General features: G+C 44.3%; 1 protein-coding gene across 6 annotated transcripts in view; it reads right to left on the bottom strand.

The window, feature by feature from the left end:
* The window catches only part of FHIT (fragile histidine triad diadenosine triphosphatase), a 1,063,956-nt gene that overhangs the window by 665,573 nt on the left and 377,307 nt on the right, over positions 1-21,076 (bottom strand). For 5 of the 6 annotated variants that reach the window (XM_082210821.1, XM_082210826.1, XM_082210828.1 and 2 more), the window contains one exon: positions 9,606-9,734. In XM_082210821.1, coding sequence (XP_082066947.1) covers positions 9,606-9,708 — 103 coding nt within the window. In that variant the 5' untranslated portion in view covers positions 9,709-9,734. Of the gene's footprint in view, positions 1-9,605; positions 9,735-21,076 lie in introns of those variants that run through there. The other variant, XR_014216128.1, reaches the window with a different exon arrangement.

Here is a 21,076-nt window from a genome sequence, read left to right as displayed (position 1 = left end):
CTATGTCGGCTGAAAACAATAGGACATAACAAATGAATAATTTTATTTACAATAAAAGCCCTGGTCCGCAAATGGATTCTATTAATGTTCAAATTCATTTTTCATGCTTTAACACAAGTTGAAAGCGAGAACCTTATACTACAATAAGAATAGAACAAGGAGCATTTAAAAAAAAAACTATCCTCAAGAAGAAGAACAAAAAGAAAGCTCAATAATGGTTATATTTATTGTGAGACACAAGCGGAACACATGCAAAGCTGTGTAATAATGGAAGTAAATGCTTGAATAAAAACAGCAGTGCAGCCTCAAATTACTCATATCGGTGCAAAAACAAAAAAACCAAACCCACAAACAGTAGTACTTTAGAGAGCAGAACTTTATTACAAAATTATCCTGGGCTTCACCCAGAAGGGCCCATCGCTTGTTGCTCGGCAACTTGGGTTCCTGCACAGACACCCCACTCCAACTAACAAAGGGGTCTGAGAAAGCCTTAAGTTGAACCTAGACATGAAACCTTGCAATAAAAAAGGTAAAGGGACCCCTGACCATTAGGTCTAGTCATGGCTGACTCTGGGGTTGCGGCGCTCATCTCACTTTATTGGCCGAGGGAGCCGGCGTACAGCTTCCGGGTCATGTGGCCAGCATGACTAAGCCGCTTCTGGCGAACCAGAGCAGCACACGGAAACGCGGTTTACCTTCCCGCCGGAGCGGTACCTATTTATCTACTTGCACTTAATATGCTTTTGAACTGCTAGGTGGGCAGGGACTGAGCAACGGGAGCTTACCCCGTCGCGGGGATTCGAACCATCAACCTTCTGATCAGCAAGTCCTAGGCTCTGTGGTTTAACCCACAGTGCCACCCACGTCCCTAGCCTTGCTATAGCTGGCTTCAAAAAATCCGAAAGCTCAAAGGCTAGGATAGGGTACAAATTCATGTGTATGTATGTGTAGAAGGTGCTTTCCTTAGCTCTCACGATAATAACTTTCTCTTTGCTTGTGGGTCCCAAGAATGGAACATTTTCTTACACTTCTGCACCCAGAAAGGTTCTCCTCCCAGGTCAGACAGGTTCATTCTGATGAGGAACAACAAGGACAGACACAGCTCCCTTAACACAATTCATGTGCCCTTCCACTCGCTTCAACATGGATGGAAACAAGGCAGGCCCAAGACATTTTGACACCTGAAGCAACCTGCAAAACCACAAACCCACCAGAGAAGAAGGGGCGAGTGATGATCTACATTGTGAACAAGGGGTGGGGAGAATAAAGATCTACACTGGGATCTGCTGCCTCTGGAGATCCTGCTGCCTGAGGTGGTTGCTACTCCCTGCCTCATGGGTGGGCCGGCCCTGAGTGGAGAGATGGAACAAACAGGAGCCATGCTCAGAAAAACCAAACCACACCAGGCAAGCATCAGATGGGAAACTACTCCACTGCATATAGGCAGGAGAAGAGTCTCCCCCAAGCCATGTCCACTTGCCCCATTCCTGACATCATGCATGTCTGTTCAGGTGCTAAGGGGTGATGGACAGCGTCAAAGGACCTTTTCCTCTCTCCTGAGCAAGGTTTCCTCTCTCTAAACAGTACCTGTATTAAATAATCCTGAACATAGTGGACTGTCCTCTGTAAAGTAGGACACGTGGCCATTCTAGGCAGAACCAACCACAGGGGAAAACAGCCCACGTCCTTTGTTGCAAAGGAAATTTTAAAATCAGCCCACACCTTAATTTATTCCAAAAGTTGCATTAATAACTGAAGAGAGTGTGACTCACACCTTTATTTGTATCAAGCAATGGTGTCTGTCCTGCCAGTATCATCATATTCCCACTCAGGCAGACATGGGAAGGAGGGAGGGCATCTTGCCAGCGGCACTTACACAGGAACAATGCCACGCAGGACAAACCTCCTCCTGGTATGGCTCCCAGCTAATCCTGCAGCCCCAAACCTAATCCCGACTTTGACTGCAACACAGATGAAGGTGAGGCACAGATGCAGTTTCCTACGCCACTCCAGAGAGCAATACACACTTGAGATGGGCTTCCCATCCGGGAGAAACAAATAGGGTGTGCTTTGTGGGAGCTTAAACAGACTTTGTATTGCTTTAGAGAGGATCAAGATCAGGGCTGGCCCAAGACATTTTGTGGCGCCTGAGGCGAGACCCAAAATGATGCCCCCCCCTACCAGGGAAGAAGGGGTGGGAAAGATCTACAGCACAAACAATGGGGGGGGGAATAAAGAGCTACATTGGGATCTGCTGCCCTTATGGATCCTGCCACCTGAGGTGATCACCTCACCTTGCCTCATTGATGGGCTGGCCCTGCTCAGGATACATTTAGATAGCACCTGCGCTCCAAATTTGGAGACATAGTGCAGAGCCAGCCTCCCAGTTGGATTACAGCAATGTGGTTATTATGCTTCGGACTGCCTTGAAGGCAGCTCAGAAGCTTCAATTGGTGTAGAACAGGCTTAGGCAAACTCCGGCCCTCCAGATGTTTGGGACTATAATTCCCATCATCCATGACCACTGGTTCTGTTAGCTAGGGATGTTGGACATTGCAGTCCCAAACATCTGGAGGGCCGGAGTTTGCCTATGCCTGGTGTAGAATATGGGTACTATAATTTTGACTGGCAAAAGCCAAATGCATGCATATTACTCCAACTTTACAATAACTTAATTGGCTGCCTCTTTGCTCCCAGTCCCAATGTGAGGTGTCAGCATTTGCCTTTGGACCAAAATTAAGCAATCCACTTCACACGGACAAGGCGATCGTAATAAAATGTTAGCAAAAATTAAAACTATACCACCCCTTAAATGACAGCAAATTAAACGATAACAGCCAACACATCTTCAAAAATACACAAAAGGGCAAGAGACTGTAAAACAAAATATTGTTTGAGCTTAATATTACCCAAGGCTGCTGATAGTATTGCATGGAAACATATGAAAGAACATGTGAAGCTAATCACAAAGTAGGATATTCAGCAGTGGCTGGAAGAATCAAGGGACTACCCTACAAGGTACACAAAAAGTACTAGGTGCCTCAGCCATTTTTCACTGGAAGTCCCACGATTTTGATATTAATTTTGTACTACTTTTTGATTCTTTGCTGTCTCTATAGGCTTAGGGGGCCTTGGTGGCCTTGGAGGGCTGCAAAACAATACACCCCAAGAGTGTCCTTCGTCACTCCTCTCATAGCTTCAGCAAGCATGCATTCAAAGCAGCAGCCACTTATTGACCCCCCCCCCATCTCTTGGTGCAGCCTCCTCCAGCCAGCAGCTTTTTCAGAAATAAATAAATAAATAAATAAATTATACCCTGCCCATCTGGCTGGGCTTCCACAGCCACTCTGGGCGGCTTCCAAGAAAATATTAAAATACATTAAAAACTTCCCTAAACAGGGCTGCCTTCAGATGTCTTCTAAAAGTCTGGTAGTTGTTTTTTTCTTTGACATCTGGTGGGAGGGTGGGTGCCACTACCGAGAAGGCCCTCTGCCTGGTTCCCTGTAACTTGGCTTCTTGCAGTGAGGGAACCGATAGAAGGCCCTCGGCACTGGACCTCAGTGTCCAGGCAGAACGATGGGGGTGGAGATGCTCCTTCAGGTATACTGGACCAAGGCCGTTTAGGGCTTTAAAGATCAGTACCAACACTTTGAATTGTGCTCAGAAAATCAGCTCCTCCCCTTCCGCTTCCAGCATCCTCCCAGTCACCAGGCAACCTCAATTTCAAAAATCTCCTGCAAAAAGCACTTTTTCTCCCTGTGGTGACATCACACCCTCTGTAATCCTGGCAGTCTCCCCCTTTCTTGTCTGATGCTGAATGTCTCGCCTTTTGTCAGGGTAATGACTGTGTCATCACCTGCCTTTGTTCTTTGATGGCACCTCTCTAAGCCAAACTCCTGAGGAGACTGTCTTGACTTCAAACCCTACATTTACTCATTTCAGAAATTATGGGGAGAACCTGGCACCCAGGAATTTTAGGGGATCCTTGCCCCCCACAAACCTTTCTCTTTCGCAGCAAAGCCCCCACTAGAGACAGAATTTGCTGTTGTGAGACTTGTGTCTTTATTGTATTATTCACTTCATGTCATGTTTGTAAAAAAAGACACCTACACAATCACTGCATAACAATAGCATGAAGGTTAATTATTTCCTGACTTGTCTTTCAGCATAATTTATCTCCAAATTATTCCCATCCACCTTGCTCTTTCCACACCTTTTTGATCCTTGTTGGATCACATAAATTCATTGTGCATCAGTTGTTCTGCTTACTCCTTTCCACATCTTCTCAGTTCCATTTATTTCATTTCTCTCGCTTATTCTTCATTCAACAAACATTCAACAGCATCAACTTCCCAGCAAAAGGCCTTTTAAGCCCATTGCGCCTGACCACCAAATCTCTTGGGCATACAAATGAGAACCTTAGAGTTTCTCTCGAGTTCTCTCTAAAACATATCTCAAACAACTAAACTCTTGGTTTGACCCTGCAGGATTAAGGGATTATTATCAGAGGATAATGGGTTGTGTAAACATGTGCAATCTGACCACTAAGGTGTCTGAAGCTCAGCTATTTTCCCAAGAGATCCTGCCCTTTTTCATGTTTATAAAAGTGCCTTGCTTCCAGGACTTCTGGCAAATATTAAATTGAAGCAGGAAAAAGGTATGAATTTGCACGAAGACAAAGTACTAGTGTGAAGAAGACACTTTGCTTTGTGGTAAGGGGCTCTGTTTAAAACTTTTGGAAAATTCAAGGATGCATCAAATAATCTATATAGAGCTCAAAGCTGAGAGAGACCTCTGAATGATGGTTTCAATGAGCCATCTTTAGAAAGCAAGGGGTTTCTATAATAGAAGATCATTGGTTGCTTTCTCTTCTTCAAAGGGACAGGGAGCTAAGGCCAAGGAACTTTTGGAAGCATGGTTAAGAAAGCCTTCTCCGTTTAGATTGTTTTTCAAGAATCAGGAAATCTGGGTTCTAGCCTTTCAAAACTATATAACCTGATTTTCATTTCATTGTTTTTCTAGAGCTCAACCAAGCTTCTTGCAACCCCTGGTAACAACAATAACCAACTTCTAGCAATTTTGAGCAAGTGTCTGCAAAGGGAGAGAATAAAGAATAAATCTCATATTCAGGCTGTGGCCACAACTTGCTCTGCAACCCCATCTTACCCCCATTGCGAGGGAAGAGAAGGAGGAGGAGTTTAGATTTGATATCCTGCTTTATCACTACCCGAAGGAGTCTCCAAGCGGCTAACATTCTCCTTTCCCTTCCTCCCCCACAACAAACACTCTGTGAGGTAAGTGGGGCTGAGAGACTTCAGAGAAGTGTGACTAGCCCAAGGTCACCCAGCAGCTGCATGTGGAGGAGCAGAGACGCAAACCCCGTTCACCAGATTACGAGTCTACCACTCTTAACCACCACACCACACTGGCTCTCACAATGCCAAACAAAGATCTTTGCTGTTACTTCCCATTGGCTTAATCTACCTTTCCTCGTACTAGCAGGCACAAGTGTCCCCCACTTACATTCTGGGGGGGGGGCTGCACATGTGAAATCACATAAAGTAGGGAGTACCCTCTAAAAAGCCCCTAAGTGCCTATTTTCCCCTGCTCTCCAGCTCTATCTCGGGGCTGTATCTCCAATCCAGAGCAAAATATATAGAGTTGAAGCTGGGGCTAGCTGGGGGAAGCACAGGAAAGAGGAGGTTGCCTCTGTGCTACCTTGCATGTCAGCTGTTAGGCAGGGAGGCTAAGCAGCCGAAACAAAGCCCCGTTGCACCTCCAATCTTTTCAGGGCTTCCTCCGTTCTCACTGACATCCTCTTCAGGATCTGGGAAGGGTCTCCTCACACACAATAAAGACTTTCCAGCACTCTCCTGCCATTTCCTGTTATGATTCTATTTATCTATTTATTTCCCAATGTGTATGCGTATGTCCAGTCACGCGCAAGTAGAACGTGCATAAGTGGGAGGAGGGATGCTTTATTCCAATCTCATTGGCATTGTGCTATCCTTACACACTCCTTACATATGTGACTGGCATCACACGACGAGAGAGATCAAGGCACAGATTTGTGCTAGAGGAGCAGCACAAAGGGGAAACACAATGACTGTAGGCAGCCACAAGCAACATCTCAAAAGTATTGCCTGTGAGCATTTAGGGGGTCATTTTGCAACCACTAACCCCCACAAAGCCAGGTAAACTTTTACAGGTGGAAACTTGGTACAACCTTGGTTCCCCCCCCCACTGTATTGTTGTCTCCTCCAAGCTTTTCAGAAGATATAGTCTATGAATAATATGGATAATTCATAACCATGGAGACATAAACTAGTTTACCTAATATAGGATATCCGATAGCCCAGCTGAAGTATGAATTATGAACAACCCTCACAGGGTTGTTGTGGAGATAAAACGAGGAGAGGCAGCCCCATGTATGCCCCCTTGAATTCCCCAGGTGATATTTGTTTATTTGAATGTAATAAATAAATTCTGCTCCCGTTTCAAAAAGCCAGCAAAAATGAATCAGAAGAGCATCAATACGGCTTCTTCATTATTCTGAAAAGCCAAACCAACCAACCACTAAGATTATGCAAGGGAAAGAATATCACAAATCAAGTTTAGGAAAGGGGAAATGATTCAGGGAGAAGCTACTATGACTCCAACACTGGGCTGCATGTTTTCTTTAAACAAGAGCCTCCCTATAAACATCTAATGGAATTTGAATATTTCAAGTAAAAAGGTAAGGTAAAGGACCCCTGGAATGTTATGTCCAGTCAAAGGCGACTATGGGGTCCAGCGCTCATCTCACTTTTCAGGCCAAGGGAGCCGGCATTTGTCCACAGACAGCTTTCCAGGTCATGTGGCCAGTATGACTAAACCGCTTCTGGCACAACGGGACACCGTGACAAGAGCCAGAGCGCATGGGAACGCCATTTACCTTCCTGCCCCAGTGGTACCTATTGATCTACTTGCACTGGCATGCTTTTGAACTGCTAGGTTGGCAGGAGCTGGGAATGAGCAACAGGAGCTCACCCCATCGCATAGATTCAAACCGCTGACCTTCTAATTGTTAAGCCCAAGAGGCTCTGTGGTTTAGACCACAGCGCCACCTGCGTCCCTATGTCTTAAGTACCAGTGCAGAAACATGTGGTTATGTGCAAACCCAACCCCTGAACAAAGCTTAATACAATGAAAATTGCACAAACACCCCAAAGCACAGTGTTGCAATGAACCGACGTCTTCAACAACGTCCTGCATTTCTATGTTTGCAGTGGTTTGCACTACAGAGCCTTTCCAGAATATAAGCCGTGCTGTAGGAATAATTTCACAATCTAAGTCTCACTTCCCTCCTCCCAGCTCCCTTTTTAAACCTGGATTTTTCAAAACATACAAGTTAATTAACTTGACATCCAAAGTGAATTGGCTTTTAAACTCATTCTTTTTGTCTCTATCTTGCCGAAATTCAAACACATTAATATTTCATTGTCTGCTAGGAAATATATGTATGTATAAGTGAGTCAGAAACCAAGCAGATGAAATTATTGCTATAAAGCCCGGGGAATACACTTGTTGTTGCCAGGTCAGATGAATGCAGCTTTACACAGCTCTTCTGCAGTCTCTCAGTAGCATCACACTTCATTTTACATAACCATGTTTCGCTTTCAGCATTGTAATGACAAACAGGCAAGAAGGGCAGAGTCAGGGTCACGGTAAGTGTGTGTAGGGTTGCCAGTTGGTCTCAGGCCAACCACAGACCACTTTGGGGGGGAACTATGTATGCCCTCTGGCACCCAGTATCCTCCAGCTATTGCTCCAAGCAGCTGTGGGCCACCATTTTGGGGTCACCATTTCCATTTCCCCATATTGTTCCAGAGCAATACATCTGCTTTGCATGCAGAAGGTTCCAGGTACATTTCCCAGACTCTGGGAGACACCACTGTCTGAAAACCTGCAAGCCATTGCCCGTGAAAGTAGACAGTACTGAGGCATATGAGCCATTGGTCTGAGGCAACTTCCTATGTGTGCTCTGGAGGGTTGTAGCAAATGTCAACTGGCGAATTTTAGTTGCCTGCTGTCAGCTAAACCTATGGACTGTGGCTGCCCTTGTTCTGTGGAACAGCATTCCTACTACTGCACTTTCTGGAAACAACTGAATACATTTTTTGTTTTGCCAGGCATTTTTTGTTTTGCCAGGGTAAATGGGAGACACTTTGTCTGGGGTTTAGTCTTGTTTTAAATGTACATGATATATTTGAGGGTTGTTTTCCAATTATATTTTATTAAGTTTCAACATTTTTAACATATACAGTCAAAACTCAATTTTGTCTTTTCTCTTACTTCTGATCTGTTTTGAGTTTTTAACTGTTTTGAATCCTCTTGTGTGTAAATCTCCTTGAGACGGCTTGTTTAGAAGGCGATTAATAAATCAGTGATGATGATCAGCCATTGCACCTAAGAAAGGTATGGCTTGATCAGAACAAAGGCCAATCCAATATTTGTGTTTCCTGTATTGATCATCCATATGCCTCTGGAAAGCCTATAGGCAAAACATGAAGGCAATCTCCTGCTGCCGTTCCCCAGGTACTGGTATTCAAAAACATGGAGCCTCTGGTCCTGGAAGAAGCATTTAGCCATCATGACTAGTAGCCACTGATAGCCTGAATATGGACTTGATAGATCTCACTCCAACCTTGCCTGGAAGCAGGTCTCTATGGTCTCATGTCTTTCCCATTAACTGCTACCCGAGTCCTTTTAACTCTTCTGAATGCAAATCAGATACTCTAGCACCAAACTATGATCTCATCACTAAAAAGCTGTAGATCAGGGTTTCCCAAACTTGGGTCTCCAGCTGTTTTTGGACTGCAGTGCCCATCATCCCTGACCACTGGTCCTGCTGGATAGGGACGATGGGAGTTGTAGTCCAAAAACAGCTGGAGACCCAGTTTTGAGAAAGATTGCTATAGGTGGATCTTTCCTGTCATGAGCAATCAGCAGTTCTATCTGTTGTTGTTTTTTACTTCCCAAACACACACATAGTAACGTCCAGAAAGGTCTCCAACCAGATTATTTACCTCGTTGGCTACCAGAGAAGGAAGGAGTTTAAACTTTGGCACTGCTGTGCTTGGCACTTGGACGCCTTAAGAGACTTGTTACATTTTAATTCCCAGTGCCAGACTTGGGTCGCATTTGCTTGGACCAAAATATTTGTGGGGGGGGGGAGCAAAATAGGCAGCACAACAGGGCCGATAACGTGACAGTTAAAAACAGGAGCATCTCTGAGACACCATCCAGATCATTTTTTAAAACAAGGAAAAGGGAAAGAGAAGCAAAGAAGCACCACCTGTTTATTTATACATCTTCTGTGGTGAAAAGGTCAGAAGAAAATTCACCTCTAAGGTCACTGTTGCTAAGCAACCGCTTTCAGAAGTTCTGCAACACCGATCAAGCATATTATGCTCCACTGACTGGCTTCAGAATAAATATGAGTAACATCTTACCTGCTCTTTAGTGGGGAAAGAGGGGCTCCTTCTACTCCGGCGGAGACAGCCGAGGTTCCAGAAATGGACTGTTATGCGAGATGCATGCAAACCAAAGGGAAAAAAGGATACGACCCGGAACCACAGGCTTCCGGTTCACAAGTGCAAAGGAGAGTTCCGTCTTCAGAAACACAACAGAAGGTTTGATGAGGTGCTGCCCAAAACGGAACGACATCTTAATGCCCTTTTATGCACCTGGACCTGTGGAGGAGAATTAATTGAAATCATCAGAACAGTCGATGGTCTTAAAACATAAGGCAAATGAGATCATTGGCAACATTTCAGAGAACAGAAAATGCACAGAGTTGATTTTGGTCACTGCAGCTGAATGAACACTCTTTTTCCCCTTGCTTTTTTATTACTAAGACTGCATACACACAATACAGTAAAGCACATGTCTTCCCTCCAAAGCCATGGTTCCCAACATGGGGCACACGCCCCACAGATGGGCAATTTGATTTCTAAGGGGGGGAATGTGAAAGCTGGTTTAGACCACGTTAATGGCCTTTTAGGCTTCCTTCGCATGAATAGGAGTTCACTTTTTGAATAATAAGAATTATATGTCACAGGGGAGGGGGCATCAAGATTTTAGAGATGCTTAGGTGGGGCATGGCCAAAAAAAGTTTGGGAACCACTGCTCTAAAGAAATATGAGAACTGTAGTTTAGCCCTCACAGAGTTACAATTCCCAGCACCCTTAACAAACTACAGTTTCCAGGATTCTTTGGTTACAGCTGTGTGCTTTAACTATACAGTGGTACCTCAGGTTACATACGCTTCAGGTTACAGACGCCGCTAATCCAGAAATAGCACTTCAGGTTAAGAACTTTGCTTCAGGATGAGAACAGAAATCATACTCCGGTGGCGTGGCGGCAGCAGGAGGCCCCATTAGCTAAAGTGGTGCTTCAGGTTAAGAACAGTTTCAGGTTAAGAACGGATCTCCGGAATGAATTAAGTACTTAACCCGAGGTACCACTGTACAATATGCAGTACACAGCCTAAAATAAGCCCGTGTCTTGCATGGTTAGGCCTATCAACATCCACCTGCAAGCCTTTTCATTGATGCCCCACCTACCGTAGCTGCAACACCCCCTGGAGGCCACATGCCATGGGGCAGGTGGGGCAAAAGTGGATGGGATAACAGATGTGACTGACTTTTGCACAATAGAAGTCAGGGGTCTCTCCCCACACACAACCTTCTGCTCTCCAACCAAGAAAGCAATATATACACAATTCAAGCATGCACTGCAGCTATGTAAAAGCACTGAAGGATGGCTCAGAGCAGGGCTGCTGAGGGGCGTGGCTTGGAGATAAGGGGTGTGGCCTGTGAAGAATTCCAAGGGCCCTTTGGAGAGGTCTAGAGGGCTGCATTTGGCCCCCCAAGGCTGAGGTTTCCCAGGAGAAGATGTGTGAGCAAAATTCACATGGCTGCCCCATCACGGCTGCATGATGATACTCAGGTATATGAAGTAAGCAGCAGCTGCTGCATGTTGTCTGGAATATGGGGGACGATGTGGTGATGATGTGTATTTTGGTTTCTTTTAAGTATGGCTTTTGTTTCAAAAAAGAAAAGAAACATTATAGGAAACCCCATACCACAGTAGCAGAGCTCAGCTCTTCCCTCCTCCTTTCCTTATTTACACTGTGAAAGCTGAATCAGATTGGCAATATTTTTAAAATGGGAATGTCAAAAAAGCTTCAATAGCCAGAAAGAAACCACTTACCGACATTGAAGAACGGGGGAGTCGTTTCAGGGAAGGGGAAGGGGAGAGACAAAGAGCTAACACCTCTAAAACAGATTTACGGAAGGAGAGAGCGTCAGGCTCAGAAAACGCATTGGCAGAGCTGAAGGTGATGCTTCCTCCCGTACTCCAAAAATAATAAACACTTCTAGCAGAAAGTTGGTGACCTTGGAAATAAAGGCAAGATCTGATGCTTCAATAACCAAAGCTCCAGGGGGAGAGAAAAGTGATGACCCGGTGCTTTTTATTCCAACTATCTGGCTGAATTACTAGGGACTAGAGTGCCAGTGGGACCCCAGCCTGTTTTAACAGTGGCTCTGAGATTCACTCAGGGTGGTGATGGGGGGAGAGAATAATAATAATCAAATCCCACTCCAGAAGGTAAGGAAATAGTATGCTGTGAAATGCTTGAGATTTTAGAAGGCGACAAATATTGAGAGGAGCAACCGGAAAGGTTAACCTTGTGTCTCAGGCCTTGCAATTCATGCAGCGTGTATGGGTGGGCAGCTTTAGAAAAAGGAAAGTTTTGCTCAAGTTCAAAAATACAATTCATTTTGTTTCTGATTATCATTATTATTATTAATTGAATTTATATACCGCCTTATACCCAGAGGTTTTAGGGCAGTTCACATAAAATATCAGCATAAAAACCATAATATATAGAATCAAAATAAAAACAGCAAGACAATAACACACACACCCCTCAAAAAAGAGCAGCATTTTAAAAGGGTATCAATCAGCAAAAAGCCTGGTTAAAAAGGAACATTTTTGCCTTGTGCCTAAAGGTGTATAATGAAGGCACCAGGCAAACTTCCCTGGGGAGAGCATTCCACAGACGGGGAGCCACTGCAGAAAAGGCCCGTTCTCGTGTTGCCACCTTCTGGACCTCTCAAGGAGGCGGCACGTGAAGGAGGGCCTCAGATCAGGGTACGGGTAGATTTATATGGAAAGAGGCGGTCCTTGAGGTATTGCGGTCCTGAGCCTATTCAAACATAGGGCCATCCTGACATCCAAGCAAATGCCAGTGTTTATACATCATTTCCCACATCTTACTGGTGTGATTGTCATATCTGAATGGACCTACCATCCTTTCAGATGTTCCCTATGAGAACCCAGAGTGCATGTGGCCCCTTTCTTGGCCTATTAGACCAGGAGGCTTGGGCTCTTTCCCCCTTATTACTGTTTTCACGATTCAGGTGTAATTCAAATGTAAAACTGAAGAAGGCCCATCTAGGGTTGAAAGGCATTTGGTTTTTGCCACAGATTGTTAGTAGTTGCTGATTGTTCTCTTCCCGTGTAATACGATACTTCTTGCGTATTTATGTGTATGTCAGATATATTGTTATAATATATGAAAAGCTGATTTTTTGGAAAAAAATCCCCACCCTACCTTGTGTACCTAGCCATGATGGTTTGCCTCTGCCTTCACAGACAGAATCATAGAATAGAATCATAGAGTTGGAATAGACCACAAGGGCCATCGAGTCCAACCCCCTGCCAAGCAGGAAACACCATCAGAGCACTCCTGACATATGGTTGTCAAGCCTCTGCTCAAAGACCTCCAAAGTAGGAGACTCCACCACACTCCTTGGCAGCAAATTCCACTGTCGAACAGCTCTTACTGTCAGGAAGTTCTTCCTAATGTTTAGGTGGAATCTTCTTTCTTGTAGTTTGGATCCATTGCTCCGTGTCCGCTTCTCTGGAGCAGCAGAAAACAACCTTTCTCCCTCCTCCATGTGACATCCTTTTATATATTTGAACATGGCTATCATATCACCCCTTAACCTCCTCTTCTCCAGGCTAAACATGCCCAGCTCCCTTAGCCGTTCCTCATAAGGCATCATTTCCAGGCCTTTGACCATTTTGGTTGCCCTCCTCTGGACACGTTCCAGTTTGTCAGTGTCCTTCTTGAACTGTGGTGCCCAGAACTGGACACAGTACTCCAGGTGAGGTCTGACCAGAGCAGAATACAGTGGCACTATTACTTCCCTTGATCTAGATGCTATACTCCTATTGATGCAGCCCAGAATTGCATTGGCTTTTTTAGCTGCCGTGTCACACTGTTGGCTCATGTCAAGCAGCAATGCTTATGAATACCAGTTACTGGAAACCACAGGAAGGGGAAATGTTCTTGTGCTCAAATCGTGCATGTGGCTTTCCCTAAAATATTTGGTCAGCCACTGTGAGAACAGGATGTTGGACTAGCTGAGTCATTGGTCTGATCCAGCATCCTCGTTTATGTTGTATCTGTAATTCTTAAGAGTCCCCATGGAACTGTCAGAAAAGCCTGACAATTATAACTAAATGTCAAACGAGTCTGAACACTTTCATGAAAATCCAGATGTTATCTTCATTTCTATCATTTTCCAGCAAAGTACATTTACCATGGACACGGGAACAGATGTTTGATATAAGCTCCATGACGCAACAAACTGGGGCCTGTTAGTTCAGAGATATGATTCTCTGATCAGGTGCAAGAACACACCTTTTCACATCTCAGGCAAGCCCTTGCACAGGAGGAAAAAAGAGTTGTACCATTAGGGGTACAATCTGTCAATCAAAGCGATGCAAAATGGCAGAACTGCAAAATACCCACCAATCTCATTGCATTTGTGCTCTCATGACAGCCAGAGCTCCCCAACAACCTGATGCAGAGCAAGAATTATATGAGTCTGGGTTGGCCTGCAGTTGTCTTTTGATCCCCATCTACTCAGCATAGCGGTGACAACCAGATGTGAGACAACAAGGGACTGGACCCCCGTCCAGATGTGGGGAGTTTATTCAGTGCACAGATGCACCTCTCTAAAACAGTCTGCATTGGTGATTTCATTACTGTCAGTAAATCTTTGATATCTGGACTTCTTCACTTTAAAGAAACAGTTTCCCTCTGCTACCTTGGCAAGAAACACTAATTAGTCATTATGCACCGCTTAAATTATCTTTTTCTCCCCCTAACCTATAACGAAGGGTCATGTTTTTGATACATTTGTGCCATCCTTTGCATACTGTTTTGACAACGCCAACTGTCTTTTTATGTACTGCAGAGCTAATTTATATCTAGAGAATATAAATTCTCTGTTTATCCTACACCCACCCTGTCCGAAAATAGTTGGCCTTTCAAGCAGGACCACATCCAGACCAGAACAATTTAGTAGAATCTTCTAAAGCAAACAATCAGCAGAAGATCACATAGCGTAGCTCAGGGGTCTGCAACCCGCGGCTCCGGAGCTGCATGTGGCTCTTTTACACCTTTGCCGCAGCTCCGGGGCGGATACTAGCAAGGGGAGGAGGCGCATTGTGCGCCCCGACACTCCCCACTGTGGCGGGCACTGTACTGGCTGTGATGTCGCATGGGGGTGGTGTGTGCGTTAGTCACGCACCGTCCCGACGTCACCTTCCCACCCACCCGCTACATTGTAAGGGGCATGTACCCTGGTCACTGTTTTGAAGGGGAGTGAAGAACACACACACACACACAAAAAGGTAACTTGTTAATTTAACGTTTATTTCTATGAGGAGGAGTAATTCTGAGGGCTCAAACAAAGAAATAATAAAAAGTGACAAAAAGTTATTTTTATAATGACGAGTTTTGCGGCTCCCAGTTTTTTTCCCCTTTGGAAACGGGTCCAAGTGGCTCTTTTTGTCTTAAAGGTTGCAGACCGCTGGCGTAGCTCTTCCTGGGCTGTACCACTCCAGAATACAGGTGGTAGTGGTGAAATCTATGATGCATGCAGCAATTTGAATGCTTTACCATACAAAAAAGACTCCCTTCCTACAACACTATTTTAGCTCTGTGCTTCCTTCAAGGAGCTCTGGAGATAGTCGGTGATAGAAACGTATAAAGAGCCTGCTAGATCTGGCCAGTGGCCCATCGGGTCAAGTATTCTGTTTTCATAGTGCCTGCCCAGATGCCTATGTGCCACCAGCCTAAGGTCACCCATTGAGATTGGTGGCTGTGAGGTGATCTGACTAGCATGCTTGGAACAAAGGGCAGCCAAATAATATTGGTTGGCCAACTCTACATTCAGATTTGTGACCCCGTGAGGCACGTTTTGGCAAAAAATAGCATCGCCACAGAAAATTGGGTTAAGGAGATGAAGGAAGGAACTTGAGGCAGATAACAGGTCGACTAAAGTCCCCACAGAAGATGGACTAGCATAAAAAACAGCAAATTCTGGGATTACAAAACTCTCGGTCAAAGAACTCCAGGATGATCTTCTCAGGATCTGGCCCCAAGTGATGGCATTCTCTTTCCTAAGAGGCCTGCCTCTTTTCCTCTCCTTTGGCCTTCCAGCAGATGGCTAAAAACCTCACTAATTTCAAAAGGCATTGGAGAGTACAGTTATGGGCCCAATTGTGGCTACCATCAGCAATAAGGGACGCGGGTGGCGCTGTGATCTGAACCACTGAGCCTCTTGGGCTTGCTGATCGGAAGATCAGCGGTTCGAATCCCCACAATGGAGTTAGCTCCCGTTGCTCTGTCCCAGCTCCTGCCAACCTAGCAGTTCAAAAGTATGCCACTGCAAGTAGATAAATAGGTACCACTATGGTGGGAAGCTAAACGGCGTTTCCATGCACTCTGGTTTCCATCACGGTGTTCCGTTGTGCCAGAAGCAGTTTAGTCATGCTGGCCACATGACCCGGAAAGCTGTCTGTGGACAAATGCTGGCTCCCTTGGCCTGAAAGCGAGATGAGCACCACAACCCCATAGTTGCCTTTGACTGGACCTAAAAGTCCAGGGGTCCTTTACCGTTATCTTTACCATCAGCAAACCTAAATTGGGAAGGGTTGCAGCTCAGACAGCCCCCAAGCCTGTGAATGCCTTCCCACCTGAAACCCTGGGAAGTCACTGCTAATCCATGTGGGCAATATAGACCTGTTTATTGGCTGTCTTATGTGCTTTTAGTATTATCTTGCATTATTGTCAATTCCCACCCCAATTTGATTACAGTGGAACCTCGGGTTAAGTACTTATTCGTTCCGGAGGTCCGTACTTAACCTGAAACTGTTCTTAACCTGAAGCACCACGTTAGCTAATGGGGCCTCCTGCTGCCGCTGCACCGCCGGAGCACGATTTCTGTTCTCATCCTGAAGCAAAGTTCTTAACCTGAAGCACTATTTCTGGGTTAGCGGAGTCTGTAACCTGAAGTGTATGTAACCTGAAGCGTATGTAACCCGAGGTACCACTGTATTCCTTATTGTTACATTCCATAGTTTCAATCCATAAACCACCTTGAATCTCATGATAAGAAGTGGGAGGGGGGCAGATTTAAACAGATAACTGGCAGCACCATCTGATTTTGCAAGTGTTTCCCGCATTCTGATCCACTTTTCCCCCCTTTCGCTCACAGATGTTACGCGCCATGCTGCTCTTCCTTTTCGAAGGGGACGAGCAAAGTGGGTTGTTTTATGTCAGAGCGTAACTGAACAAAACAAGAGCAGATGTTTCATCGGCACCTTTGAATGCTGTTGCAAGCTTGCTTATACTCAGGCTTAAACACTCTCAGAGTGCTACCTCCTGAGGAGAAACAAAACAAAAAGACAAAACATGTTCAAGCTTTACTTCACAGTTCTAAACATTCAAAATCCTCCAAGGAGGCCAACATTTATAGCCAAGATATTGGATGAGACACTATAAAGTAGGCCAGCGACTACCTATGTGCAAGAATATCGAAGGCTGCTATTAGTTTCCTCTGTGTTTCACATATGTATGCCAGGGGGAAGGGAGGAGAGGAGGCAGTGATTTCACAAGACAATGTTATAAAATATCTGGGATTTGTCATTTCAAACTGGTAAATGTCAGCCTCTTGGCTAATTACTTAGTTCCATACACTCCCACTGGTTTTATTTTTTTAAAAAAAAGAACCCAAAGTTTTAATTGGGGGTGGAATTAAACACATAATATAAGTGCATTCATTTGTTTAATAGGCTTTATTATGTTGTTTTTCAAAAGATCACCTTTAAAATGGCAAATCGAATGTTCCGGATTTTGGCAGGTAAACATATACAGAAATGCAGATGATCTGACACAGGCTGCACCTACAGGAGTAAAATGTGTCTTCAGCAAAACGCTGTTTATTGCTAAATTCGTTTTGCTCTTGACATTTTCTAAGATGCACTATTTTGCCCTTTGGTCTAACAAAATTGTTGCTTAAAAACGTACCGCTAGCCATTTTTACCTCTCCTAAAAGGGTTTGATTATGTCAAAAAGTGACATTTCCAATCAGTACCTCTATGCTCACAGGCACTTTTGGTGTAATAATGTGTAATGAAGGAGAAGCACTCAGGAGCAAGCTCTTATTCTTTCCTCTGTGATGTTTTTAATGCCTTTTTCTTTGCTGCTGCTGTTGCGGCTGAGGTACATAATAAAGGCAAAATCCATGCAATTCAATAGACAGCTGTTTAACTTTCATCACATCATAATGGTCCAATCAGCAGGAGCCTCAGCCCAATCAGTAGATAATATTGTGTGACATTCCCTTTTATCACTAAAGGGTGGTGCGGCAGGCCAAGGATGGCATGAAACTTTTAATTATTACTAAACCCCAATTCTTTGTATCAGTTTTGTTCAACCATGTCCTCAAATGAGACATGTCCTCAAAATGGCATTATCTGGGCTTGACCTATGCAAGGGAGCACCCGTGCAGTCAATAAATCCTGGAGTTTTGGAAACCCAGTGTGTGTGTGTGTGTGTGTGTGTGTGTGTGTAAGATAAAGGAGGGCGAGGCAAACACTCATCAGATCCGCTCTCGGTTCCACAATCACAACACGCTCCAAGCCGCTCAGGGCTTATCCCCAATGCTCAAAACAAAGAGCAAAATTATTATACATTTATGTGTTTGGGCATCCATAAAACAACAACGGTCACTTTGTTTCTCTGTTTATTTGCACAATGCTCAATTAATAATGTCCTCTGGGTGGCTCGCAATAAAAGTTAAGAACCATAAAAACCCTGAAAACCAGACTATTGGCAACTGCAGTACAAATCTAAATACATAACAGCACTGACAGCAAGACATACATCAAACAGCAGAACTAAAAAAAATGCCAGAGTTATTTACAGAAGAGAATATATTTATGTATCTCGTCAACCATTTGGCTAAAGACAGGTTTACTCACACACAAACACACCAGTGAATGGAAACTGCAGGTTAGGACGACCACTTTAATGTACCCACCATGTAAATAATGAACATGTTCTGCAGTTGTGCATACTGCGCTCAGTTACAACATAGGCTCCAATCCTAAACCCACTTACCCCATTCAATTCACTGGGTCTTACCTCTGAGTAGACATGGGTAGGATTGCACAGTGATTAAGAAAGAAGTTCATTGTTGTTAAGCTTAGAGGGAGAGGCAACCCTAACATGTGTCCCACCCCTGATATCATAGAAGAAGTTATAGAACAGAGAGGTGTGAACTTTACCAAAGACTCCGGGTCAAATGAAGTCTTGGCTGTTCCTTGCCCAATCTCTCTCACACAAAACCACGAAGAAGTGCACAAACATACACAGATACAACCCCTCCAGTTCCCTCCAACAAATACACACTGCCTGCAGCTGCTCCCTCTAAGGACAATCTTTCTGTTGTGTATCTCCTAAACGGACGTGAGTTGCACTCCATGCTATTAGTTAGGGGTAGTCCAGATATTGTTGGACTCCAACAGTTATCAGCCCCGGCCAGCATGGTGAATAGACAGGGATAAAGGGAACTGAAGTCCATCCGCAATCCATGAACTTTTGGCAAGCCCTGTCCAGGAGTAGTTAAAGGGGAGTGCTTTTATGTAACTTAGCTAGTGTGATGTAGGTGTTTAACTTTCCATTGTAAATGACTGGTTTCAAATGGGAAGTTCAAAGCTCCGTAAGTCTATGGATACAGAACACCAGCTAAACCACCTAAAGGCGCTCCCTGGAAATATTCATCAATTTGATATAATCTCAGGATTTAGCTCCCAGGAAACTTTACCTTAAAAAATGTAGCTTTCTGACTCTCCCACAATGCCCCAAGTGCCCTAATGCTAAGGGTATGTATAGAGTGCAACACAAAAAAGCATGTTAGAGATGCCTTCTTGATCTATTACCCTCACGCCAGATAAGGGCAATTTTACCAAAGGTCAAGTGTGGAATGTATGGAAAGCATGATCATTTGAATTGGTTTTAATTTATTTGGTCTTTTTAATTTTACTTATTCGTTTTTTAAAAATGTATATTCTGCTGCAACACAGAAATATGTTGCAACACTCTACAACAATATGCTGTGAGCCACCTTGGGTCCTGCACTAAGAGAAGTCAAATAAATAAATCAAGTAGCTTTCTGTCTCCCTATGAATGGCTGCACAACTTGCCTTCCACACCCTCCAACATCATGCTGATGAAAATCGGGATGCAGGTCTTTTGGTGCCACACTCTCTGCAAGTGCCAACTGTGGGATGTGATCCATGAGAGGCAATCAAGTACAACATTCCTTGTAATGCTAGAGAAGACATGCGAGGGAATGTTTGGTCCAGCCAGTCGAAACTTCCTGTTCCTCCTGGCTGGAGCATCCTTCCTTTTGCATGTGATAGAAGGTGGGTGTGATTTAACCTGTCCAGGTAACAAAAGGACAAGTCACACAGCACCCTTCTCTCTTTTTGACTTCCTTCTTCGTTTGACCAGCTTTTAGCTAGGACTGCTCTTCTAGCTCTCAGCCAGCAGAAGCACTGGGGTTATTCCCCCATATGGGGTAGATCCACATGTACATATTTGTAACTAAGTCTGTCTTCAGGAATCCAACTGTGAACTGATGTAAGTAAACTTTTTTATTGACTTTAAATAAGATTGTGGCGTCATTATTCTTTTAAGAGGGATTCAAGGGAACTTACCAGGAACATACAATTCAATCTGAGACAGACTGAATTGTATGATAATGAAAGACTCACACGAGCCTGCAACCAGCTATCTGCTGTGCAAGTAAAAGGGGGAATGTAACTCTGCTAAGTAAAGAAACTTGCTAGCGCAAGTTAGGAATGATAATAAACAATATATCCTCTCCTGGCACCCTGAACATTCCCACACCGACGCCAGATAATCCCTGGGATATCCTGGGATCTGTAATTCCAGAAATGTCCTGGGCAAATAGGGACGGTTGGAGGGTATGGCCTTCATGAGGTTGTTATAAATTTGCTAATTGCCCTGGATGGCTTGGATAGTCTTGAAAATGATGGAATAGCTAACCAGGCTTCCATTTATGCATATTTCAATAGGCTTGTCTTTAGACAAGGCACCTGACATGCTATTGTTTGCTTTACGCTGTCACAGAGTGGCATGCTTGCTTCAAGCACCTTACATTCGTGCCAAAATGGCAGCTGCTTCCCACATAACCCAGAACGACAGCCCTGATGCATGGGGGGAATCAGACAAGCATTACACTCTGCCTGTGGAAGTCAAATGCTGATGAATTGGGCCTTTAGCGTTGTAATAACTGTAGTGACTAATGGAACAACCCAAAGCTGTTATTAAAGAAAGGCTGAATAATATATTACCAGTATGGAATTCAGGGGGAAATAATTTTTTATAAAAGATTAATATCAATCATGCTTTTCACCCCCCAAAAAAGAGGGAGGCAGGGAGAGAGGCAGAACCTGAGAAATAGCTGGAGTCTGCAGCGGTTGGCTGAAATGAAATGGCATCCCACCCCACCTACAGGGAAAAAAGTCATCTCTGCTTATTCTGGGATTACCAGTGAGGTCTATCTTATAGGGATAAATAAAATGTTGTGGCATTTCTCTGGCATCACGGGGAGGCTAAAGGAAGAAAATAATTTTG

Source organism: Podarcis vaucheri (genome assembly GCF_965113315.1).
Source record: "Podarcis vaucheri genome assembly, chromosome: 2".
NCBI classification, from domain to species: Eukaryota; Metazoa; Chordata; class Lepidosauria; order Squamata; family Lacertidae; genus Podarcis; species Podarcis vaucheri.
Note: the sequence above shows the minus strand (reverse complement) of the source record. Positions and strands in the feature narration are given on the sequence as shown.